The sequence below is a fragment of the Cryptotermes secundus genome, unplaced genomic scaffold (assembly GCF_002891405.2).
Source record: "Cryptotermes secundus unplaced genomic scaffold, Csec_1.0 scaffold486, whole genome shotgun sequence".
NCBI lineage: Eukaryota > Metazoa > Arthropoda > Insecta > Blattodea > Kalotermitidae > Cryptotermes > Cryptotermes secundus.
In genome coordinates, this window is record NW_019735562.1 from 92,145 (window position 1) to 116,032 (window position 23,888).

Here is a 23,888-nt window from a genome sequence, read left to right on the forward strand (position 1 = left end):
TCGTGCAGCCCGTAGTCAGTCGCTATACGGACTGCGCTATCCCGGCTCCTCACGTCCAGCCCGTAGCCAGTCGCTATACTGACTGAGCTATCCCGACTCCCGAACATCACGGCGGACCATGGTAAATTCTTTTTACCTGCAGATGACTGTTCTAATTTCTTCCAACCCATGTAAATTTCAGAACTGTTCAGGTACCTTTGTAAATCGAGGGAATCCGACATATTGGAAGCCATGCGTCTACTTCACACAGGCACAGCGCCGGTTGCTACATTTCGAAACAGTTGTAAGCAAAGCGGATGCTTACTGCAGCGAAACAACTCATTTAAAGGGGAAAAGAAAGTACGACACTTGTTCGTGGGAACAGAACGTGCTGTGTTATAAATATCCGTCTACAAAGGTGAAATGGTCTACATCCTTGAAGGGGATATCGTCCTATTGCAATGCCCATTACAAAACGCCATAGCACACAAAAATACATACATTCGTGCCCGGACAGGACTCGAGCTCATGGTAAAAAATTTCGAACCGTCAAAAATCTACAAGCCTTATAATTGTAACGTCATGTACAATTTTGAACTACTCAAACATCTCTTACTTATTCACTGATACGTTACGACATGATAAACCTAATGTGAACAATACTGTAAGTATGGCGGCACGAAAGCAACTTCTGTCTTCCTAATATTGTAAGAATGACTCCATATGAAAAAAGGTAAAGCTATCCCTGTAACACGGCCTGGAGGTTCATATGGTTGTGAGAAGTTGAGGCTCCCACATTTTCTCTACACAATCGGTTCACAGATGGCGGTAAGGTTGTCAGTCTTACGCGCCGGCCGCCCTTTACCCCCAAGAATATTCCTGGTACTCATTTCTGTTAGAGGCTGATTCGACCCCAGAGCCATAGTGCGGCTGGAAGGATTAGGTCAACTGAAAGAAATCCCATTACCTTTCGGCTTGTAGCATAGTGCCTCAACCAACTACGCTACAGCGTGCCCCTCGTCCTCAGGCTTAGTGCAGGCAATAACTTCATAACCAACTTCCTTCAGGCCAATTTTTAATACCATTCTTACATGTAATTCCGGGTCTCCCAAACAGTCTTACCTTCGGGTTTCCGACTAAAATTTCGCCATGTATTTCTCCTACTTCCAATAACATTCTGCTTAATGCTATCACACTACCAACAGGAAGCTCCTCATTATGTAACGTTCTCCAGTTCCCTCTTACTTTCTCCCACTTAGGTTCGATAAAACTTCTATCTGACGGGTTGAATATTTGAATCTCGAGCAGGACACTGTTCTAAACAAATGTTTCGTGCCTTTCTTTAATCGCTCCAAATGCCTCAAATCAGATCATGACCGCTTCCTTTCCAATCCTTTACAATTCACCATTCTATTCCATAACCATCCAATCGTTCGAAGCTATACTCCGAGATACTGACAGTAGCGACAATACGTTATGTTAACGTTCCAAACAACGTTCCTTAGCAGTCTGTCGCCACACGTTCTCAAAGTACGTACGTTCTTCCATTAATACGCACAGTTACACAGTTGGCCTACTTAGGCTTCAAAAATATTTATTAAAGTTCGAAATATACCAAACAGTAAACTTACATAATTCACAGGAAAGGCTTAATACAATGTAAAGAACAAATATAACTGCTTACAAATACAAGCATGACTAACATGAATGTTTATTCCTAGAAAATATACAGTAGCGTTCATATTCTTATAGGCATGTTACGGACAGAACACTAAGCAACAGCTCAGTAAACTGTTTACTGGTCTTTTTAGCAGCTTGAAGCATAAGGATCGTGGAGTGAGGAATTTGGAGATGGCTATGACTGGTTGTGGTCTCTTTGAGCGCACTGTTGTGCACACCTCTTGGTAACAACGGGATATTCATGTACCTCCTACTGGTATCTCCATGAAGTACTGGTTTCAACTTCGCCCGTAATTAACTTGTCATTTGTCGGTCAAAAGAAATGAGAGATCGTTTCGTGATTCACCTTGGTACTACTATAGGGTGGGACGCCTTGTAGTGAGAAACCCTTCGTACCAAAACGTTAAAGAGTTTCCGTTAGCAGACAAAATCAAACCGTGTAATCCAAATATGACAGAGGAGTGACCTGGCATCCAAGATACCGTAACGATTTGTAATTTCCATTAATATCACGACTTAAATTAAATTAAATATGTATCTCCAGGCAAGCGGTAGCGTAGTTGGTTGAGGCACTATACCACAAGCCGGAAGATCGCAGGATCGAAGCCCGATGAAGTGGATTTTTTTCAATTTACCTAATCGTTGCAGTCGCACTATGGCCCTGGGTTCGACTCAGCCTCTAACAGGAGCAGGTACAAGGAATATTCTTTGGGGTAGAGAGCTGCCGGCGCGTAAGGTTGACAACCTCACCGCCATCTGTGAGCCGATTGTCTAGAAAATGTGGGAGCCTCAACATCTCACAACCCTATGGGTCTCCACGGCTTGTTACAAGGATACCTTTGCTTTTACTTTCTTCTTTTTACTCCACAGTGCATTTAACTAAACCACATATGAATAAACAAACACCGTACAGCTCTGAATGGAGGCAATACATTTCTCCGAAACGTCGGTACCTACTTTTGAGAGCACAAAGGTCTGAAGACCACAGTAAGAATAATGTTCTTTAAGAAAGGAAAGCTGGCTTGAAAAGGTATTATCACTTGTTCAGCGGAACCTATGGAAGGGCTGCTGGAACCCCAGCGAACACTCAAGAAAACACGAAAGAGGGATGTACCTGTTTTAGGTCCAGGGTGATTGTGACCCACTCATACTGAGGCCCGTTCTGCAGGCTGGGGCTCTGCCACCATCGGGGGGTGCCGTCAATTGCGTGCGTGATAGGGTGCCTCTTGTCGTGGTCGGGGGAGTTGGAGTCGCACACCCCGCACTGTGGGGCTCGCATCTGAACGTGCTCCACCAGTTTGCAGTACACCTCAGGCCCCGTGGAGCCGCACGTCGCATTTGCCCTGATGGTGGCGCGCGTCGCCAGATTGAAGACGCTCGGGAACAGACCGACGCCACTCCCGTTGTTCCCGTTGTTACCGCCACTCGAGTCTGTAAAGTAACAAATGTCAGTGGTCTTGACCGCGGACAGAAACATACTGAAGGAGACATGTCTTGTATTCTGCTAGACGTTTACCGACATTTTGGAGGAACGTACTGCCTCCTTCTTCAGAATGCAAGAGCAAGCATTTAAGCAAGCACGCAGCCAGCAGAGATTTCTAGCTGCTCGCCTGTCTTACTCTTCGACCCTGAAGATGAGGCAATGACAAATAATTACATCGAAATCCGTCAAGTATTTCAAGTAACATGTGTTCCATTTGTTTGGCAAACATACGTGGTTAATGCCCCTTGTAACATTCCATAACAAGCTTCTTCTTTTCCTGTGAGCAGCTGTTAGTCCCATGTCCAACCCTCATGCTGAGGACTACTCCTTGTCGGCTATCCGCGACTGCTTATTCCGAGTATTCACAGCTATTCCCCATATCTGGAGGGCGTCTCCTCGATCCGCCACCTGAGGGCGCGCCATGCCGTACTCTTCGCCAAGTATAATTGTAATGATCAAGTCAAGGAGGATGAGATGGACGGTGTATGTAGCATGCATGTGTCAGAACATGAATTGAGAGGTTTTTCTGTGGGACAGCCAGAAGGAAAGAGATCGCCAGGAAGATACATAAGCAAGTTGGAGGATAACAAATCAAGGTAAGCTCTTAAGACTCCTTTCATTTCTCAAAATATGGAGAGTACACTGAGAAGTGAATCTTGGAGAACTATAACGGGATAGTATCAACTGGATTAATGTGGCTCACGATAGAGAACAATGGTGGGCTCTTGTGAACATGGTAACGAAATTTCGGTTCCATAAATTTTGGAAATTGTACAGTAGCCGAGCTACCATTGACTACGGGAAGGACTCGGGCCAAGGAGTCAGTCAGTCAACTTTGCACTGATATAAGGGCGCGGAGTCGTTACTGCTTGTAGTGTTTCCATTTGCTAATTACTCGTACATACCCACTGGTTTCTCCTGCTCCAGCACTAACCCATTTATTGCTTTGTTCTCCCAAACCCGGAACTACCACAAATGGGCATAAAGTTGCCCAGAGAAAGGCAACTGCTTGTCAATGCCAAAGCTAGGTATGTATCTGCTTAGTCGTATTCTGTTTTTACAAAGAAATTATGTACGTATTTACCTAATAATATGGGTGGTAGGATTACTTAGAGGACACCTTTTCAAACTGGGATTGACCGATGACCCTACTTGTGAAAGGTGTCTAGGAGAAGATGAATCAGCCACACATGTTCTATGCGATTGTGAGGCCATAGCTTACTTAAAACTTCGTCGCCTCGAAACAAGTGACTATTATGAAGCCCCCGTCACTCGAAGTGTAGGAATCAAAAGGAGAAGCACAGTAGATCCGTGATGGTCGCGATGCAAGGGCCGGAGTATTACGCCCCCCCCCNTAGCTCTGTCTATTGGACCCAACTGAGTAGGTTTTACCTGAAGACGGGGACAGATTCCAGTTCTCGAAACGTTGTTTTTTAATAGAAACTAGACTGTTTTTTAGAATAGACAAGATGATGGATAATGTCCAGCAAAGTATTAATTGTAACTGTTGTGTTATGCTTCATGTGCGTTTGTATGTGATTTTACAGTCGAATGATGGATTAAATTCGTCTCAGCGCTGACTGTTGTCTGCGAGCAGTCGCCTGACAGGGCTTGGTGGTGGAGTCAGGTGCAGAGCACAGCCAGGCCGGACCTGTCTAGCTCGGGTAGTTCCCCGTATCATGGCAAGTAAATGCGGGGCCTGCGTGAGTTACTAAATTTGTCTGGATCCTACGAGCGGCTGTTCCGGGAGACTGCTCATTAACGAGTTAAAACACGTGTTATTTATTTAGAAGCTTCGCATGTCCCTCCATACACCCCCGTCAGCGGCGTGTTCGCCTGTGGTTACACATCCAAGACTTCATCACGGCAACATCGAGTAAATAAAAATAAATTCCAAACCTCCCATTTCAAGTAACATAACTTTGTAGAATCTGGTGTTCTCACAGCAGATCTTTCTTTTGGGATATAACTCAGTGTGTCAGTTGCAAGGCTGTCGACGTTTCGGAGGCGACATGTTCCTCCGAAACGTCGGCTGATTTTCAACGGGCTGCACTGTGTTATACCCCAGAAGACAGAAATCTTCAAAATAACTCTGAATAATGAACATATTTTGTACTGTTCAAAAATTAATTTATGTATGATCAAATGAAAGATGAGACTTGCCAGTCATATAGCACGCATGGAAAAGATAAATATACACGTATACAGTTTCAGTCTGAAATTCTGAAGCAAAGAGACTTCAGGAAACTCAATCATTCAAACTCCTTAGAACATGTTACTGGGCTTCTGAAGTTCTGGTTCACAGCCAACAAGCAGATCACACTTCTATTTAGATGAATTTGAGGGCTTTTGTGTAACTCCGAGCAAGAGTTGAAAGACGTTCCCAATCTATCCATGCATGATGACCTAGTCTTATCGGTTTGGGTCTACTGCTCACCCCCCCCCCTTCCACTTAGGGCACCAGGGGCTTTCTTCCCGCAGATGAGGCAACCGCAGCGCAGTGTTTAAGTACAGGGACTAACTTTGGATGCATATCGCTAGTTTGTGCTGCACACACGAGGAACAAATTAGTTTCAACATTAAACAATTCTGCATTTTGCTCACAGAGTGTAGTTTTGTGTTTCTCACAAAGAAAACAGCTAATCCCTACACAGCAATACTCGACTGGTCCTTGTAAGGGGCACGCAGAATATTCTCTGCAAGGTAGGAACTGAATTTTCAAAGAACTGTTCGATAAATTTCAGGCTTCGAAGTATTAATATTATAACCAAATTGGTTCAAAAGGAATGTTTACTTTTCGTATGTTGTCGCGGTTATTAGAACAGAAAATCGTGTAGCAGAAGCAGCCTATCGTCTCACTCAACTACACTCGTACTGAGAGACACAACTATCGATTTCTGCGTTTGTGGTCTGCTCAAATTTCCAGTTTACTAAGATTCGGGGCAAAATTCTGGGGCAGTACTGCATCTCATTCAGTACCTCCAAACTACCCTTTCTTTTGGCACGTGTTAAGAAATGAAAGCAACTCTGAAATGTGGAAAGATGTTACACCCTTATGGTGAAATGAAAAGAGAAACTTGCTGCCCAGAAAGTAGATAGTCTAGTATACTTTGGAAGAGGCAAAAAAAAAAACGGTTTGAGGGGCGGACCACTCGTAACACTTTGTTCGATACAAAGAGGGACCGCCAAGGCACACCAGCTATAATAGCAGCATCGAATGAAGAGTGGCTCCAAGGCAGAAAGGGAAGGGTGTTGAAGGGTCGAAATCCTGACTGCTCCTAGTCCTGGCTATTGTTCCTGAAGAAGGGCTGGTTCATATAGTCAGCATGGGGTGGCGACCTTTTCTTCTTCACAGGTACTGGAGAGTCCACAGCAGAGATAAGAATTTATAGCAATGTGACAGGGGGTGTGCTGTCGAAGACATAATCTTTTACAAAGAGGCTTAAAATGATTACAGTGTTCCAGAAACTTACAACGCCAGCCTCGAAGCGTATGCTGTTGTCCAGTAGAGTTTGGGCTCGTCTTGATCAGATAGACAAGTCAGTTGGCCAAGAGGACAGAGGACACCGGTAATTCAATGTATAGAAATAAAATGCAAAGTTTACGTTCTCTTTACTTTTACCTACATTTAAATTCTTCTAACAGTGACTGTAAAGGTGTAATACTCCGTATTTATGTAGTGCAATAGGCCTAATATATATTAAGATATATTTTCCATTTCTGGAACTAATTATCTGTGTCTGCGTCAAACGCAAAAAAAAATATTGTCACGTGCTAGAAAACCGAAATTAATGGTCGTGGGGATTCGTTGCGCTGACCACGCGATACGCCCTATCCGTAAAAGTTGGCACTAAACTTCGCCGGCAAGCGGCGGTCACTCGGTCGGTATGGTTCGCTTGTGGACTGAAATCACGGAGTTTGTTTGTTTGTAAGGGGTACGCGTGACTAAGTTAACGGGTTCTAGTTCGGATCATTGGATTTATTAGCACTTCAGTTACAATCTCTCTTAATCGCAATTAATATAGTGCTATCGCTGATTTACACAATTTACAGTACACCGTAGCACAAGCACAAGGATTCTCAGTTTCCACTAGTCGTCTCATTGCAACGGATCTCAACACAGAACCGAGCACTTCAGATCGCTATGAAGTCTTCTAACCATTTCTTGTTCAATCAACCTGGAACCTCGGAACTCAAATAAAATCTCTCCTGGACTCCCATTAGCTGTCAGCGGACTCATGTTATATAGCCGCAGCACGGACAAGACAGAAAACACAGTTCTACTGTTGCGTGGCGCAAACCATACAGCAAACAAGTCACGTGATAGCTAAGTACTGTTGGAGTGTGACGTCAATACGCCTGCGCGGAAGTGTTTACCGAACCGACGCCTACAAGCAGGTTGCATAACACCGTTGTTCCATTGTTGTTGCATGTATAACTTAGAATGAGTATTTATGTGGCTCAACCGTTCTTGCATGGGGCAAACACGTCACAATATATTACACTGGAGTAAAGTATTTCTGCACTTTCATCACTATGTGAGGGCCACAGTGATAAATACATCATTCTCCGTTTTCACGGTACATGTATTCACATTTATAACATTTCATATTCCACGGTCTCTTGCAATGTTATTAAGGTTACATTCATGAGAGGTAAGCAAGATGAAACGATATTGCCACCAGATGTCAGAACAATAGGTGGAGTAAGGTTAGGCCAGTTACTATGTGCACCTACTGTATAATAGCACACGCATGCGTATAGAATAAAATTAACAGCTCTGCTCGAAACGATCTTTAAAAAACGTTGATATACTGACCAATTAAAATAAATTTGTGAACGCGCTACAAAGGAACAAAATGAGTTCCAACCTATAAATCATTTAATCCTGTTACATGCTGTGAGATGACTCTAATAAGTTCATCTATATTTAAATGACGTTGACTGCTATAAAATGCAAAACACAATCACAATATAAATTAACCTTTATTCAGAAACCATTTTTTTCATCTACACTCATACTACCCGGTGTTCCTGCTTTCAAACCGGAAGATAGTCTGTAATTTCTAATCTTGCCCAGAGTTATTCTGGTTTCATAAGTTCGTATTTCCACAGCAGCCGCCAAGTAAAAATGGACAGTAACAAACCGTTTACACAGAGATCCTTGAAGATGGCTAACAAATGATTGTCTTTCCGTTTAGTGTTTTACTCTAAAATCTGCACTTCGCACAGCACCAGCGCCCGTTCCGAGCAAGCTATGCTGAATTCGCATAGATGATTTCGTGTTAGAACCGTCTGACAACTCAGAAGGTTATTTCACTACCCGGCTTCCCACACGGTAATACTTAACGACAGGAACGAGGTAACGAATACTAAAACTACTGTTCCTCTTTAAATCAGGGATGGTTTTAATGTGTCAAACGGTTTACTGACGAAAGGAGCATGGAACGTAGCGCCTCTGTCCGAGCTCTCTCTTACTTCGGTTGCTTTGAAGCACTGGGCGTCCGTTAGACGCTTTGTTTCACTTCAGTTTCTTAATCCTGAGCCAGCCGGCAGGACTCCTTGGACGGGGGATCAGCCCCCACAAACACAGAATAAACGTAAACATTCATGAAGAAAGCAGTCTTCTGGGATTTGGCACCGTGTATATGTGGTGTTAACCGACGTTTCGGAGGAACGTATCGCCTCCATCTTCAGGGTAGAAGGAAAAATATAAGAAATCCGCAAGCGAAGAGACCGTGGGAACCGGTAAAAGCAGACTGGTGATGGAAATAAACACAGCTATTTCACATAGCTTTTATCGGTTCTCACGTTCTCTTCGCTTGCGGATTTCTTATATTTTTCCTTCTACCCTGAAGATGGAGGCGATACGTTCCTCCGAAACGTCGGTTAACACCACATATACACGGTGCCAAATCCCAGAAGACTGCTTTCTTCATAGTCACCGCCGTGAAAGCCTCAAATCTTAGGTAATCATTCATGATTCGATTCCACGATTCCAGTGTTCGAGCGAGCGAAGAGATTTCATGCCTTATGGCATCTGTACACCAACTGCGTCAAGACAAGCATCAAGATATGAGACAAATGACGCAGTCTTGCTTCATTCGTAATTCGTCAGCATGAAGCTGACGTCAGCATCACGACTCAGACCGGTGTGCGGCGGTTTTCATAATCTCATTCGTTTCAACTGTGCTCCTTTCTTTGCGTCATGTCACAGACATCGTGTCTTGACACATGCCGGTGTGCGGCCTACCTCAGACCGCGCGGCCACTGTCATCGGCTCTGTTCTGTCTAATATCAGAGAAAAAGCACAGAGTGGCAAAATGATTGGCCGGCCTTGGCTCTTATTAATGTAATGCATTCAATGAAGCCTGTAATAATATTATGTCCGCTGCGCTTGTTAATGGAATTGCCCCAAGTCATGGTTGTGAGCAGGAATGAAACTGATGATTTAGTGGGAAAACAGAACAAGTACACCGCATGAAACGCGGACATGTTCCCTTTTCCAACTGACCGATTCAGTTAGTGGTCTAATGAAGTTATCCCCATTTCGTATAATAATTAGTTCTCAACAGGAATCCTCCCTCCGATTCCATTTAACATATCTGAGGTCCACTCAGCCTCCACCTAGTATGTCTGCAGGGTGGATACCAGCCCCCACTCCGCAGGTAGCTGTGGTTGTATATCTCAGAGCAGATGTCTGAGAACCACCGATTAGTTTCCGTGCGTCAGTAAAAGCTTCTAACATGCGAGTCGCTTATATTTCCTATAGTTGAATACAACGAGTTTCCTAAACAGCGCGGGAGGGAAACAAACGCACATGTATGCTTCTGGGGGAAGATCCCTCTTGTCGAGAGAACGCGACAGGGAGGAACCAACCCTAGCTCAAGCTCACTATGTTGAAGGGCAAAGAAAGCGGCAAACTGTGGGGTGTCACACGGAACAGAAAGGGGCAAATGACGCCTATTTTAAGCAACTTAAACTTGCGTCCTCGCAGTAGCGTAGTTGGTTGCGGCACTATGCTACAAGCCGAAATACGTGGGTTCAAGTCCCGATGACGTCACTGGGTTTTTTTTTTTTTCCAATTGACCTAATCCCTCCAGCCGCACTATGGCCCTGGGGTCGACAATTGCCACTGTTAAACAAAAGCTTTACGATTACTGATAAGCGCAGTGATCTCACTGCAATGGGCGTGTGCCCAGTTCTGGAGAACTGCATAATGAACGCCCTGCTGCCAAAGCCTCCGGTTTCCCTGAGTCACGGCAGTTGCAGACTTCACATATTGACAAAAATAACCATGACCAGCCGTTACATAACTGCTGGAAGGCGAGTAAGTATGATAACAACTGATGTATTCAATATCTCTAGATAAGTATTCCAAACCGATAGCTAATGCCAGAGGTGCACAAACAATAAACCAAGAATAAACAACCCAGAACAATAATGTAGTCTTGCAGGTAAGTATCAACATTTCGGAGTAATTTACTGCATCCATCATCAAGTGGAACGTGAGCCAACTTGAATTCTACCATGAAGATTAAGGGAGGATATTCCTCCGAAACTTTGGTACTCACCTACCAGGTTAAAAGGCGTCATTAACCAGACCCCATAATAATAATAATAATATTCACTGACATGAAAAATTCAGTTCTTATAACGTAGTGAAATGTCCTTTTTATATGTATTGTAACTAACTGTAAACACGGTCCAACACGCAAGAACAGAGGAAGCTGTGCTTCCTGTAGATCCGACCGACGGGCAAGAAGACTGGCTGGATAGCGATCACGTGATGTGTATACTGTAGTCCATGTCCGTTCCGCGGCTATATAAGAGTGACAGAATTTGTTCAAGGCAGTTACGACTGAGTCCTAAGCTGGAGGAGTGAGTCCAGAAGAATGTTTAGTTCCGAAGTTCCAGAGTGACTGAAGACGAAATAGCAAGAAAACCTCATAGTGATTAGAAGCGCTAATTTCTGTGTTGAAATCCGTTGCTAGGAGACGACTGAGAATCCTAGTGCGTGTGCAACAGTGGACTGGAAAGTGTGTAAATAGCAATGGCGCTATAATTAATTGTGGTGTGTATCAGGAGTAAATAAACCTGTTCATCCAATCCAGAACCCCCGTTATTAGTCACTAATACACGTGACAATATAATTCAACTAGCGCCACGATCTATTGAGAATTCAGCGAAGTCCCGTCATTTGCTATAAAAGCTTCCGTGCTATTAATTACCACTGCCCTTATCCTTACCCGTTCTACACGTCAATGATGAAATTTAACTCTATCTCCCACCAATGACAAGCACAAAAATAAATCGTACATCGAGTCCTTCACAAAGTATACTATTCTTCACATATCCACAAAAAAATATTAGCAGCAGTCACAAAAGGCACAGGATGCAATAGAAACAATATACAGCGTAATATACAACACGCTCATGCACTGTTGACCGCTAACGCTCCACACATTGTAGCTATAGTAAAACCAGAACCGCGTAATTTCAGAGCTTTCACCTCGCTGTTACATTACTGTTTATGTATACAGGGGGATGATAAAGTCATTATTAGTCGTAGCAAACTATTCGGTAAAAGGGCTGCAAAAATACAACGATGGTTTTATCAAGATTTCAACATTGCGCTTTTAACTGAGAAAGTTATGATACAAACCAGAAGTATATGTGTACTTTCACATTAAAAAACACGGGTATAAGAGAAATCTCTCGATCACAAAAACTGAATAAATTGCAATTAACCTACCCCATATAACAGAGATCTTCTGGAACAGCTAATATTCTTCAGCGGGTAAAGAAATTCTCCGCGTTTTATGGAACCCGAAGGTTAGAAGAACGTGTTCATAATATCCCGCCAAAGGACCATATCCTAGGCCCGATGTTTACAATTTACCTCGTAATTACATCCTAAATGTTGCTATGCATGTCTGTTTACCAGTTCGTTCCAATACTTAATGCCTTGAACAACTCGATCCGTTAGTTAATATTTGGCGAAACTTATATACGCAAACTGAGGAAGACATTAGGAACATTCAATGTTTTGATAAATAAAGCCAGCTGTTCAGTTCACACTGCAGGTGCCTACGTTTTGATTGAACTGTGCAGCCAGTAACTCAAGACTATATAGCGCCTAATGGGTCGATGACTCATAATCGCCTTTCCTTCTACATGCAGTAGACTGCTTCAAACCACTACTAAAGGGCTCTGACTATGGTATATTAACAAACAGAATTACTGGGTTTTTGGACTTCTTCCATTGTCCGGCATTGTAGAGAATATAAACATGACGTTTCGGAAACTGGATTTGTTTCCGAAACGTTGCGGTTTCTATTCTCTAGAATAGTGGTTCTCAACCTTTGTCAGATTCCGGTCCGGTGATTTTTTTTTCCCCGGTACAGGGTCGCGGCCCGGCGGTTGAGACACACTGCTCTAGATTACTGGACCACGGATAAGGTCCAAAAACCCAGTAATTTGTGCACTGCGGAGGTGTTCTTTCCAAAGCTAACCGTTTCCTCATACATAAACACTACGGCATAAAGAAGTTTGGGGTTTGAAGGAATGTTTCCACGAATTCTTAACCTCGTAGATGGGGGTGAGATGTGGATCTCACCCCCAAGCCAATTTACCCCGCTGTCATTTGAACAGAAGGATGAGTGAACCTTAGAAGTGGTCCCTCATGGGAATCGAGTCCGTACTCAGTCAGTATGAAGGCTGAGGTATCCCAGCTTCATTTCCGTTAGTTTATTTAACCGACTCAAGTTTTTAAGAAAAACAGTAAGAGGAAATGAAATGAATTTGGTGACTGCGCATTTCTATGTTCCTTGACTGAAAGAAAAGATGAACAACGGGGATCTTTGCTCACAAACATGTCCAAGTAAGAACCATTGAAAGGGGGTGCTGCAGCTGGACTACGTTCGTGTCGCAACTTTGTTTGCCTAATGTGGACATATTCAGCCCCACGCCTAAACCTTCCCCCAGATATAAATGGCTGTTAACTGCAATAACTGTCTCCAATGAAATGTACTTTTCCAAGCAAAATTAAAAAACAATTACAACTGATGTAAAAGAAACAACCAGACACGTTTCCGCGGGCAGTAAATAAAAATTAAGCGTCTGTTTTCCCTACTGTTACGCAGTTGTATGTAAGATTTGATGTTTGTGGAGTGCTGAAGACTGGTTTTATGTGTTCTTCTAATTTACGACATCGTGTACTCTGTTCGGTAGAGGCAAATATTGCCTCCGTGGGCAGGGTAGGATTGTTAGTATTATCCCATACTACGGCAAATTTTACTAGGCCATATTCGAGATAATTTACATGTTCGAACTGGTCAGCTAATTTGAGACAGTTTTTTTTTTAATATAATTTATAGCAACTGGGTTTGGAACAAGTGCTGTACGTTCATTTTGTTTTCTGTCCAGTAAGCTTCACGTATTCAATTCGTTAATAATCTTAGTTCTTTGCCATTTTCAACATTTTATTTTCACGTCATTTATTTTAAATTCCCCTTATTATACAGTTTATGTTTAAAACGCTTCCTTGGCTTCCAGACAAGATACTAACCCCGTGGAACCAATGAGAAGCGGGCAAAGCCTGGGCACCTTCTAACAAAACATTGCGCTTTCTCCAACCCCGAAATGAACCATGACGTACTCTGCAGGATGCGACAAAAAGTTCCTGTCAATACAGGAATGACCCCCCACACCTCGTGGTGGTTTCGGGACGAACTCACGAGCAGGTATTCCCAAAATTCAAAGTGACCCCAGGCGAGGAAAGAAGTTCGAATTATAAACTCTTCAATAACTTTCATTTGTCCATACTAACTGAGCAGCTTTTGTAAATAAACCAAGAACCAGAACCTCATTACTGCAAATGTTTCGGACGGTGACTAGTGATCTCAACATATCATGGTACACATTAAACCCAATCTGAGTTGGGCTATGCTTGGCTGCTTCCTGCCCTGTCGTGGGTACAGTACATGAAAATAGAAAAGTCCCAAGACTTGCGTTTCTTTTAGAATAATTTATGTGGAATTAAAATACTAGGTCTCGGAAGAGAAGGCAAATCTTATAGGAAGCGTCCTACTTTAACAACATCTGAATGTCGCCGAGAGGCACGTCCGAATTGTCTCTGCCGTCCGTAGTTTGCCCTGTTGCTAAGCAGGCAGAAGCAAGGCTGACAGCGGATGAATACCTCTCTTGTTATATGTTGACCTAAGGGTTAGAGCACATGCGATATTGGTCTACAATATAGCTCCAAGCAGCGGAAACTTATAGAAGAAAATTTCTGTCCTTGTTGTTGCTTAAACCCCCCGGTAGAGTCAAATTTCGAATTACACTGAGGAACTACTTGGCATACATTTGTCAGATTCCTTATCTTCACCGAAAAGAAATCGTATTGATCCTTCTTCCATTTTCTGTATGTTCTTCATAACCGCATCTCGCCAATAGTTAGATTATCCACTACTCCAGACACTATGTCAAATGATAATGACGATTCAAGACACACTACTTCATACTTTTCTTTCTAACGATTTCGCAAAATGTTGATACTTGACTGAAACACTAAGCATAATTAGAAATTTGTCACACAGATATTTGCAAACAAAGAACACTCCGTGACCTGTAGTCCGCAAGCGAACTATATCGACCGAGCGACCGCCGCTTGTCGGCGAAGTTAGTGCCAACTTAAGCAGATAGAGGGTGTCACGTGGTCAGCGCAACGAAACCCTACGGCCGTTAATTTCAGTTTTCTAGACCGGATCCGCTATTTCTTTGAAATAGCTCCTCAATTATCGTCACGAGACTGAGTGGACCCCGTTCCAGACCCACTACATCTCAGAAAATCTGGTAGCGTGGGGAATCGAACCCGGACCTCTGGATCTGTAGCCAGGAAATCTGACCACTAGACCACAAAGGCGGTCCTAATTGGAATAACATCCGAGTCATTAAATTGGCCTATTGTAGCCCCGGGTGATTATGATGGACAATTTGTTGGAATGAACATTGGCAGGGAAAACAGAAGTACTGGGAGAAAACCTGCTCCGGCGCCACTTTGTCCACCACAAATCCCACTTGACGAGACCCGGGGTTGAACCCGGGCCGCCGCGGTGGGAAGCCAGCGACTAACCGCTTGAGCTATGGCACGACCTTTAACTTAAGCTATGGGAGGACTTAGCCACGAAGTTTGAATGTTCGGTGAAGGAAGCGAAAAAAAGGGTTACAAATCTCAGAAGGACCTGTTCCTGCACCACACTCTGCTGTGACGTTTTCTTCTCCTGCTCAAAATGAGACAAGCCGCAGTAGCAACTGCTGCAGTGACATCTCTACACAAGCTGACGTAAGAATTGAAGCAACCAGTCGCTCTGGGTCGGTTGCTGCTGGCCGCATGCTCTTTGACAAATTGGATGGCAAACCTAGTCGCCCGAGGAGGGCAACTAGATTGCTTTAAGTTGCCCTGATGATGGCAGCATGGAGACCGAAACATGTTGTACCAACACAGTGGCAACAAGTGTAGTGACAGTGTGAATGTAAGTCTCGGGGAGTGACTAAGTGTTGCCCGAAGACAGACAATAACTACAAAGCAACAGGATGCTTCAATAAAGAATTGGATGGATTTGTATATAGGTTAACTGAAAAAAAAATCCTGTGGAGGATATATGAACCAAAAAGAGGGAGAGATAGTACCAGTAGGAAAAAGAAATTTCATAATTTTTACTTAAAAAGTAGTCGTATTGGTACTATTAAAAAAAGTAAAGCTATCCCTGTAACAGGCCGTGAAGGCCCATAGGGTTGTGAGACGTTGAGGCTCCCACATTATCTAGACAATCGGCTCAAAGATGGCGGTAAGGTTGTCAGCCTTACGCGCCGGCCGCGCTTTACTCCCCAGGAAAATTATTTAATTAATTCCTGGTACTCATTTCTGTTAGAAACTGAGTGAACCCCAGGGCCATAGTGCGGCTGGAAGGATTAGGTCAATTGAAAAAATCCAATGACCTCATCGGTATCTGAACCCGCGCCCTTCCGACTTAGTGTGAACAAATACAGAAAATAGGAAGTAATAACGAGAGGATGATATTGCTATTCTTTCACGATTTAGAAGGGAAGACAAAGTTGGCAAAATGATGAAGTGCATGACCCTCTGAACCCTGTGCCACGGATGTGACAGCAAACACGTGTCTTGGTGCAGCGAAAAAATCAGTTCTCATAATTCCGTCACTAACACATGTTGCTTGCTGATCTTTATTGATTTCAACACAAAAGACCTGATGCAGCATGTAACTTGTCTGATTTCATATCATGGATACAGAGGTTGGCTACACCCAACGCCGGTCCCACAGACCGGAAGTCTCTCTCTCTTCAAGCCAATGTTGGGGGAAGATTTAAAATCGAGCCATAAACCTACTTTTTTCTTTTAAATTTAAAGTTCCGGAAGATCATAATTAACAAATTAACTACTTCTACGTAGCAGAATCCTTCTTGAGAAGCTAAAAGAATATAATTGTTCGCCCGGTTAATAGAACTCCTCTCTTCTAGATAAACATCCAAATAATTTCCGCACAATCTGATAATTCTGTAAGTGCTTCCCGATGAACCTAGATGAGAGATCAAGAGATACGAAGCCACAGTAGGCCACAGACCTGCAGCGCAAAGATGAATAGTGGTGAAACAGCATCCGAATAGGACGACCAGGATCCACCCCTCTGGATGGGCGGGTAGAACTTTGTCCTCGTTACACCAGAGGCCTCTTTAAGCCACTCACTTTCTTATCGAAAATCTAAGAAGGCAACAGCGGAAAATGTTCCGGTCTCAGTACTAATGAGCGACCTGTTCATTAAAAGTGAACGAATATTTAACAGTAACTGTTGTCTTATTCATTCAATAAAGGCAAAAACGTTGGTTGGAATCATCTTTGACATCACGTGGTTTATAGGCCACTGCGTTCCTTACCTATGAATGCGCAGGCCAGCAATTCAAAGAGATTTACTGTTTATACTTTAGCGCATGCGTCGAAGTGTAAACCTCAGACAGAAATAATTTCGTTCTTATTAGTGCCAAGTCATGCGGTTGCATGACCCAATGTCTAGGCCAGGTTTTGCCAGTAGAAGGCAGACGGAGTGTGATGATGACGGTAGAGGTGTAGAGGTGTAGAGGTGCAATGCTGCAAGCATTAGTAGCGCGCGTTCGGTGGCTTTGATCCACAGCACAGGAGTAATTCTATTCTGCAACAGTCCCCCCCCCCCATTATCCAACTTACTTACGGAGCTAAGCCCTTCTTGAGGAAAGCCAGTTCTGCAGCTACTCCAGAATTTCCCAGCATTTTATGGAACCCGAAGTTTCATTACCGTGTTCACAAGATCCTTCCACTGGTCCCTATCCTGAGCCAGGTCAATCCAATCCATAAAATCCCATCCTACCTCTCTAAGATCCATTTTAATATTGTCCACCCACCTACGCCTTGGTCTTCCCCGTGGGGCTCTTTCCTTCTGGCTCTCCCACCAATATCCTATATGCATTCCTCTTCTCCCCATTCGTGCTATATGCCCTGCCAACCTCATCCTCCTTGACCTGATCATTCTAATTATACTTGGAGAAGAGTACAAGGACATTTATCCAACTAGATACCAAAATTGGAAACTATCCGCTCGACTATCGTCTGCAGCTGCGACATCATGTCAGGATTATGCTGCACTGCATGAAGGCTATACGTCCGAAATGCCACTTAACAGGAAGACGACGGTCCGAACTGAACTTCAAGGAGCAGAGGCCTTCTAGGGCAGCTACAAATCGCTCAGGTACGCAAGAAATTACCTGCATTTGGTTGAACCAGAAGGTTCATTATCGTGTGCACAAGGGTCCGACAATGGCACTTATTCCGACGCAGACGAATCCAGTCCAAATCCTTCCATCCTATTCCTTACGGCCTTTACGATCTCATCCACGTGTAGACCTCCCAAGTTCACAATTTCATTCAGGTCTTCCGACTACAATTCTGTATACACTTCTAATCCCTCCAATACATGCCATATGGCGCCGCGCCAACTTCCTCCATTTTATCTCCTGATTTGTATAGGAAGCTCAGATAGCTCAGTGGGCATGACGATTGACCTACAGCCTGGATAGAGGAATTGGGTTCGACCTCCGACAGGGGCACCTAATGTTCTCTTCTCTACAGCGTCAGTTGGTTGAGGCACTATGCTACAAGGCGGAAGGTCGCGGGATCATATCCCGATGAGGTCACTGGATTTTTTTCAATTGACCTAATCCTTCCTGCCGTACTATGGCCCTGGGATCGACTCAGCCTCTAACAGAAATTAGTACCAGGAATATTCTTGGGGGTAAATGGCGGCCGGCGCGTAGGGTTGAGAGCCTTACCACCATCTACGAGCCGATTGTCTAGAAAATATGGGAACCTCAACATCTCACAACCTTATGGGCCTCCATGGCCTGTTGCAGGGATACCTTTACTATTTTTACAGCGTCCAGACCGGTTCCAGGGCAGACCCGACCACATATCCAGTGAGCACCAGGGTATCTTTCCCCGGGGATAGAGAGGCCGTGAGTTCTCGCCCAATCTAGTACCAAGATCATTAACGCGTGAAGGTAAACCTCCACTCCTCTGTCTTCATACCGTGGTGCTTAATTAAAGGGTAGGATCAATTCACATTCCCCCGGTCTCCCCTTTCTTCTTCCGTCTTAGGCAACAGCAGGCCGCGCCATAGCTCAAGCGGTTAGTCGCTGGCTTCCCACCGCGGCGGCCCGGGTTCGATCCCGGGTCTGGTCAAGTGGGATTTGTGGTGGACAAAGTGGCGCTAGGTCGGGTTTTCTCAGAGTACTTCGGTTTACCCTGCCAATCTTCATTCCCCCAAATTCTCCATCATCATAATCACCTGGGGCAGGTACAATAGGCTAATCAGTGGCCGCCGTGCCGAGTGGACCCAGCTGGACTCCACCCCCCACTAATCGAATTAAAAATAAGTTAATTAGGTACTAATAGGGATATGAGCTCGCTCAAATCCGTACAAGGAATACGCTTATCAGCATAAATTCTAAGGCACGAAAAGGACATCCCTATAGAGCCTAGCGTCGTCATGGAATATGCAGACCGTTCCCATCACGTGTAGCGGCCAGAGCTAATTAGTTTTCTGTCCTCGTCAAGTTTCCAGTCTGCGCCCGTTGTCACACTGATCAATGTTTTCTACACAGAGATTACTCGCGGCCGCTGAGGTGAACCGGTTTGTGAGGGAAATGGACGGGACCTGCTGTGTGGGACGGACACAGCAACAACAGGGTCGATGACTTCTTCCTTTCCATCCATCCGTCTGTCCAGAACTATCCTCCAGCTAGGGTCCAGTAGAAGTAAAGATCTGCGCTGCTCTACCTGTTTCAGCATCTTGGTCCAGACAAAACAATGCATCACGCAACGCTCCATCGTCAATCAGCATGCCAATACGTGACAACTCCATACGGATGAGATAACCCGTGTTACTTGAAACGAACGGTCACAGCGAAATTCAATAACTGCATATCGCGGCGCCGAAAAGAAACTCGTTACCATTTCCGGAAGTCGAACACCAGCGGCCCACCTCGTAACCAGTCACTACGCCCCATGTAGACTGAGCTATCCCAGACACATTAAATTGTAGCACGACTTCGAATGAAAGGACTCGGAGTTCATTCGAATTGTTTTGTTGTTTGCTGTCGACTGAAGATGAGAGACGTGAGAAGACTGAAGGGCACTGCACGTATGGAAACCTTTACCAGGATAATCAGTTTCGGGGCCAACATTGCCCAGTGATAATCACTATAACGCAGCTACGAGACTTCAAGCAAAATTACTAAAGCAGATGGATTAAGTAACAATTGCTGTTTGCGCCTATACGTACATGCCTCACAGCTTTCGGTTAGTACACGTGTTGAATCTGGGAGTTACAGACTCAGTAGAATATGACATGTGGCCCTCGAGATATGCTTCATTGAATCACCTTCCGTTGCCGAATAATGTCTCAGCACAGGCTCACTACATCACTTCCTGTTAATTACACTGAGTATTCTTGCAATACATTTTGCCTTTCATTCTGCACGACATTGAGTCCTGACAGTGGGGAAACAACCACCGGTCGCCCCTAAGCACTCAGACCACCACTGGGTCAACTGGGCGCCCCTGTTTTCATTACGACCCTTCAAAAAGGGCTTATCCTCAACCTGTCTGAACCCCTCCTAGTATATACATCGGCTTCAGCCAAGCAGGGTCGAAGATGGTTGGAGGATTCCTCCTGTCAGCATGTCCTGCATATAGTGTCATCCGCGAGGCCCAGTATTTGTACGCGTGTCTGCGCAGTGGTCGGTTAATAATCCTGTTATCGGTCTAAGCTGTTTCTTGTCCAAAATCGGTAAAGTTTTACTGAAGGTCCTTGCACAGCATAGCATAGCAGTATATTGCTGCTGGTCCTCGCCAGCACGGCCGTTCTTGGTTTGTGATCCTATCGGGACTCACGAACAAATTTTCGTTCAGTCCAATCCAGTAAATTGCTGCTGCTCCTCGCCAGCACGGCTGTTCTTGGTTTCGGGTCCTATCTGGACTCACGATCAAATTTTTGTTCAGTCCAATCCAGTCTGCTGCTGGTCTTCGCCAGCTCTCTGATTCTTCGTTTCCGAGTCTGACGGCTCGGGGAGCCTTCAGACTCGCAGTCTGCCAGCTATTTCTGACCAAATTTTGTTTGATCCGTCAGCCGGGTAGGTTATTGCTGGTCCTAGACAGCACAGTCATTCTTGATTCCGCGTTCCGCGGGACGCTTATGTGTCTGGTAATGGGGCCACGGCACGGATCGCACAGCAAACGTCATTTCAAGCGGTTATTCTATTGTTACGGGTGTATCTGTTTCTGTAGAAATATTTTTTGCCGTTCCACGACGCCCAGAGTCGTGAAAGAGTAAAATATGACCATAAGACCCGCGCGACTCGGAATCGAGAATGACTGTGCTGGCCTGGACCTGCGGTAATTTATCCGACCACCCGATTTACCGTGCCATTACCTAGCAACGGCCGTCTCTTCTGGCTTCCTTATTCCGCCTTTCATTCATCATTTCACAATACACATACACACGTAAACACGCAAAAGAGTGAAGTCCATAGTCCGCTATGAGTGAACGTTTCTGGTTACTCTAACGTCACTATTTTAGCAAGCACGTTCAGTAATTTAGTGGTGTGTGCCAGTAGCAATGGTGACACGTACTTCACATTTCGTATGATTTAGTAGCTCCTCTGTGGTCTAGTGGTCAGAGTTCCTGATTACAGATCCAGAGGTCCCGGGTTAGATTCCCGGTGCTACCAGATTTTCTGAGAAGTAGTGTGTCTGGAACGGGGTCTACTCAGCTTCGTGATAATAACTGAGGAGATACTTCGAGGAAATAGCGGCTCCGGTCTAGTAAACCGAAATTAACGGCCGTGGGGATTCGTTGCGCGGACAACGCGAGACCCTTTATCCGCTAAAGTTGACACTAACTTTGCGTACAAGCGGCGGTGGCTCGGTCGGTATAGTTCGCTTGCGAACTAAAGCTACGGAGTTTGTTCTTCTGTTGTTTTGGTCACTAACTGCGTATAAATAATATTAGGAATTCCCAAAGTAGATAAATGCCAATTACCGCGTTAAATCGAGGGTACTGTAATGTTAAATTATGCATCTTAGCACATCCATAAAATATGTTTATCAAGTATGAATAATTCATAACAATATTTTAAGAGTACTTATTAATTTTTTCGCGTGTTTATTTCAAAGCCCGCAGCCCATTCGAAATAACCACCACGGCATCGGTTAGGAAGCAACTGGCTACTCCTAACTTGATAGGCCAAACACGTTCCTGGCGGCATATCTGGTACACTGAGCGCACTTCTTATTCTCCTCTGACAAAATAGTACGGAGATTCCTAACGATAGGAGCCCCTTTGTCTCGTACCTAATTCAAATATTTCGTTACTGTACAACAACAGCAGCAGCTGTATCTCACTGCTGTAAACAGACGTGGCGTGTCTCATGAGCAGGCCACACGTTAAGTCTTAGTAGGCTCCCCTCGTTGCAAATAGCGTCTTTGTTGTGCTTTGTGCTAACTGAGGAAGGAAGCCGATAAATAATAAGGACGCTCCTTCTGCGCACGTTAAAAACAAATTCCTACGCCAAGAACAGGATACGATGTAGCTCATAAAAGTCTGTTGACTTTTACTATCAAAGAAATATGAGCATCGTATAGGAAGGATCTGTGAAGATTGCAATAGCCGCCCTGTGACAAAAGACCATGCAAAGAGGCTATTTGAAGACCGCGGAACGTAAAACTCGGAGCACTATATTAGTTTCAATTTGTTTGATCAACGTCCGGATTGCCTCAGTCGATATTTACTATTATGCTTCTCATCTGCTGTCCAAAAACATAAAAATTAGAATATACAAAACTATAATTTTCCCTGTGGTTCTGTATGGGTCTGAAATTTGGTCTCTGACATTAAGGGAGGAACATAGACTGAGGGTGTTTGAGAACAGGATGTTGAGGACAATATTTGGACCGAAGAGACATGAAATGACAGGAAGTTGGAGAAAACTGCATAATGAGAAGCTTCATAACTTGTACTCTTCTCCAAGTATAATTAGAATGATCAAGTCAAGGAGAATTAGGTGGGCAGGGCATGTAGCACGAATGGCGAGACGAGGAATGCATATAGGATATTGGTGAGAAAGCCGGAAGGAAGGAGACCGCTGCGAAGACCAAGGCGTAGGTGGGTGGACAATATTAAAATGGATCTTAGAGAGATAGGATGGGATGGTATGGATTGGTTTGACCTGGCCCAGGATATAGACCAGTGGAGGGCTCTTGTGAAAACGGTAATGAACTTTGGGTTCCGTAAAATGCTGGGAAGTTCTTGAGTGGCTGCTCAATTGTCAGCTTCTCAGGAATGGCTCACCTCCATGAGTGAGTAAGTAATAACAAATATGAGAATGAGTAACAGAGCATTCCGACCCGAACGGCAGCAACTTCTTTGTGAGTGCAATTTTTATATTTAGGAACCGTCGTCAGGTAACGACGGCGGTAGCATTTATCCAGCACTACTCCATGACTGACAGATGTGGAGCATATATTAAGCTCTGCCGCGTTCTTAACTCGGCATGAAATGGAAGCAGGTACTCACAGTCATGTCAGCATGCAAACGAGACTGGGTGATCCACACAGCCGGTCCGGACGGACACCCTCTCCCTGCTGGAAACAAAACCCTTATTTTCAGCCAGTGCTGAGTCCCGTCACTGACTCAGCTAATGCCACTCACAAACCGTCGTGTTTGTCTGATGGAACTTGACATTAAGAGAGAAACTGAAGGTATTTGAGAACAGAGTCTTCAGGAAAATATCTGAACCGAAAAGGGATGAAATATGAGGTTGGAGAAGCTGCATTAGTTGCTTACTTACTCATGCAGCTGAGCTCTTCTTGAGAAGCCAAATCTGCAGCTACTCAACAATTTCCCCGTATTCTATGGAACCCGAAGGTTCATTACCGTGTACACAAGAGCCCTCCATTGGTCCCTATCCTAAGCCCGGTCAATCCAATCCATACCATCCCATCCTATCTCTCTAAGATCCGTTTTAATATTGTCCACACACCTACGCCTCGGTCTTCTGAGTTGTCTCTTTCCTTCTGGCTTTCCCACCAATATCTTATGCATTCCTCTTCCCCTCCTTTGTGCTACATGCCCTGCCC

At 44.4% G+C, this 23,888-nt stretch overlaps 1 protein-coding gene across 1 annotated transcript in view; it reads right to left on the reverse strand.

The window, feature by feature from the left end:
• Window positions 1–23,888, reverse strand: part of LOC111869566 (laminin subunit alpha-1) — a gene marked incomplete at its 3' end in the record, with an annotated part of 139,275 nt that overhangs the window by 90,755 nt on the left and 24,632 nt on the right. The window contains 1 exon segment of the mRNA XM_023861193.2: window positions 2,774–3,090. Coding sequence (XP_023716961.2) covers window positions 2,774–3,090 — 317 coding nt within the window.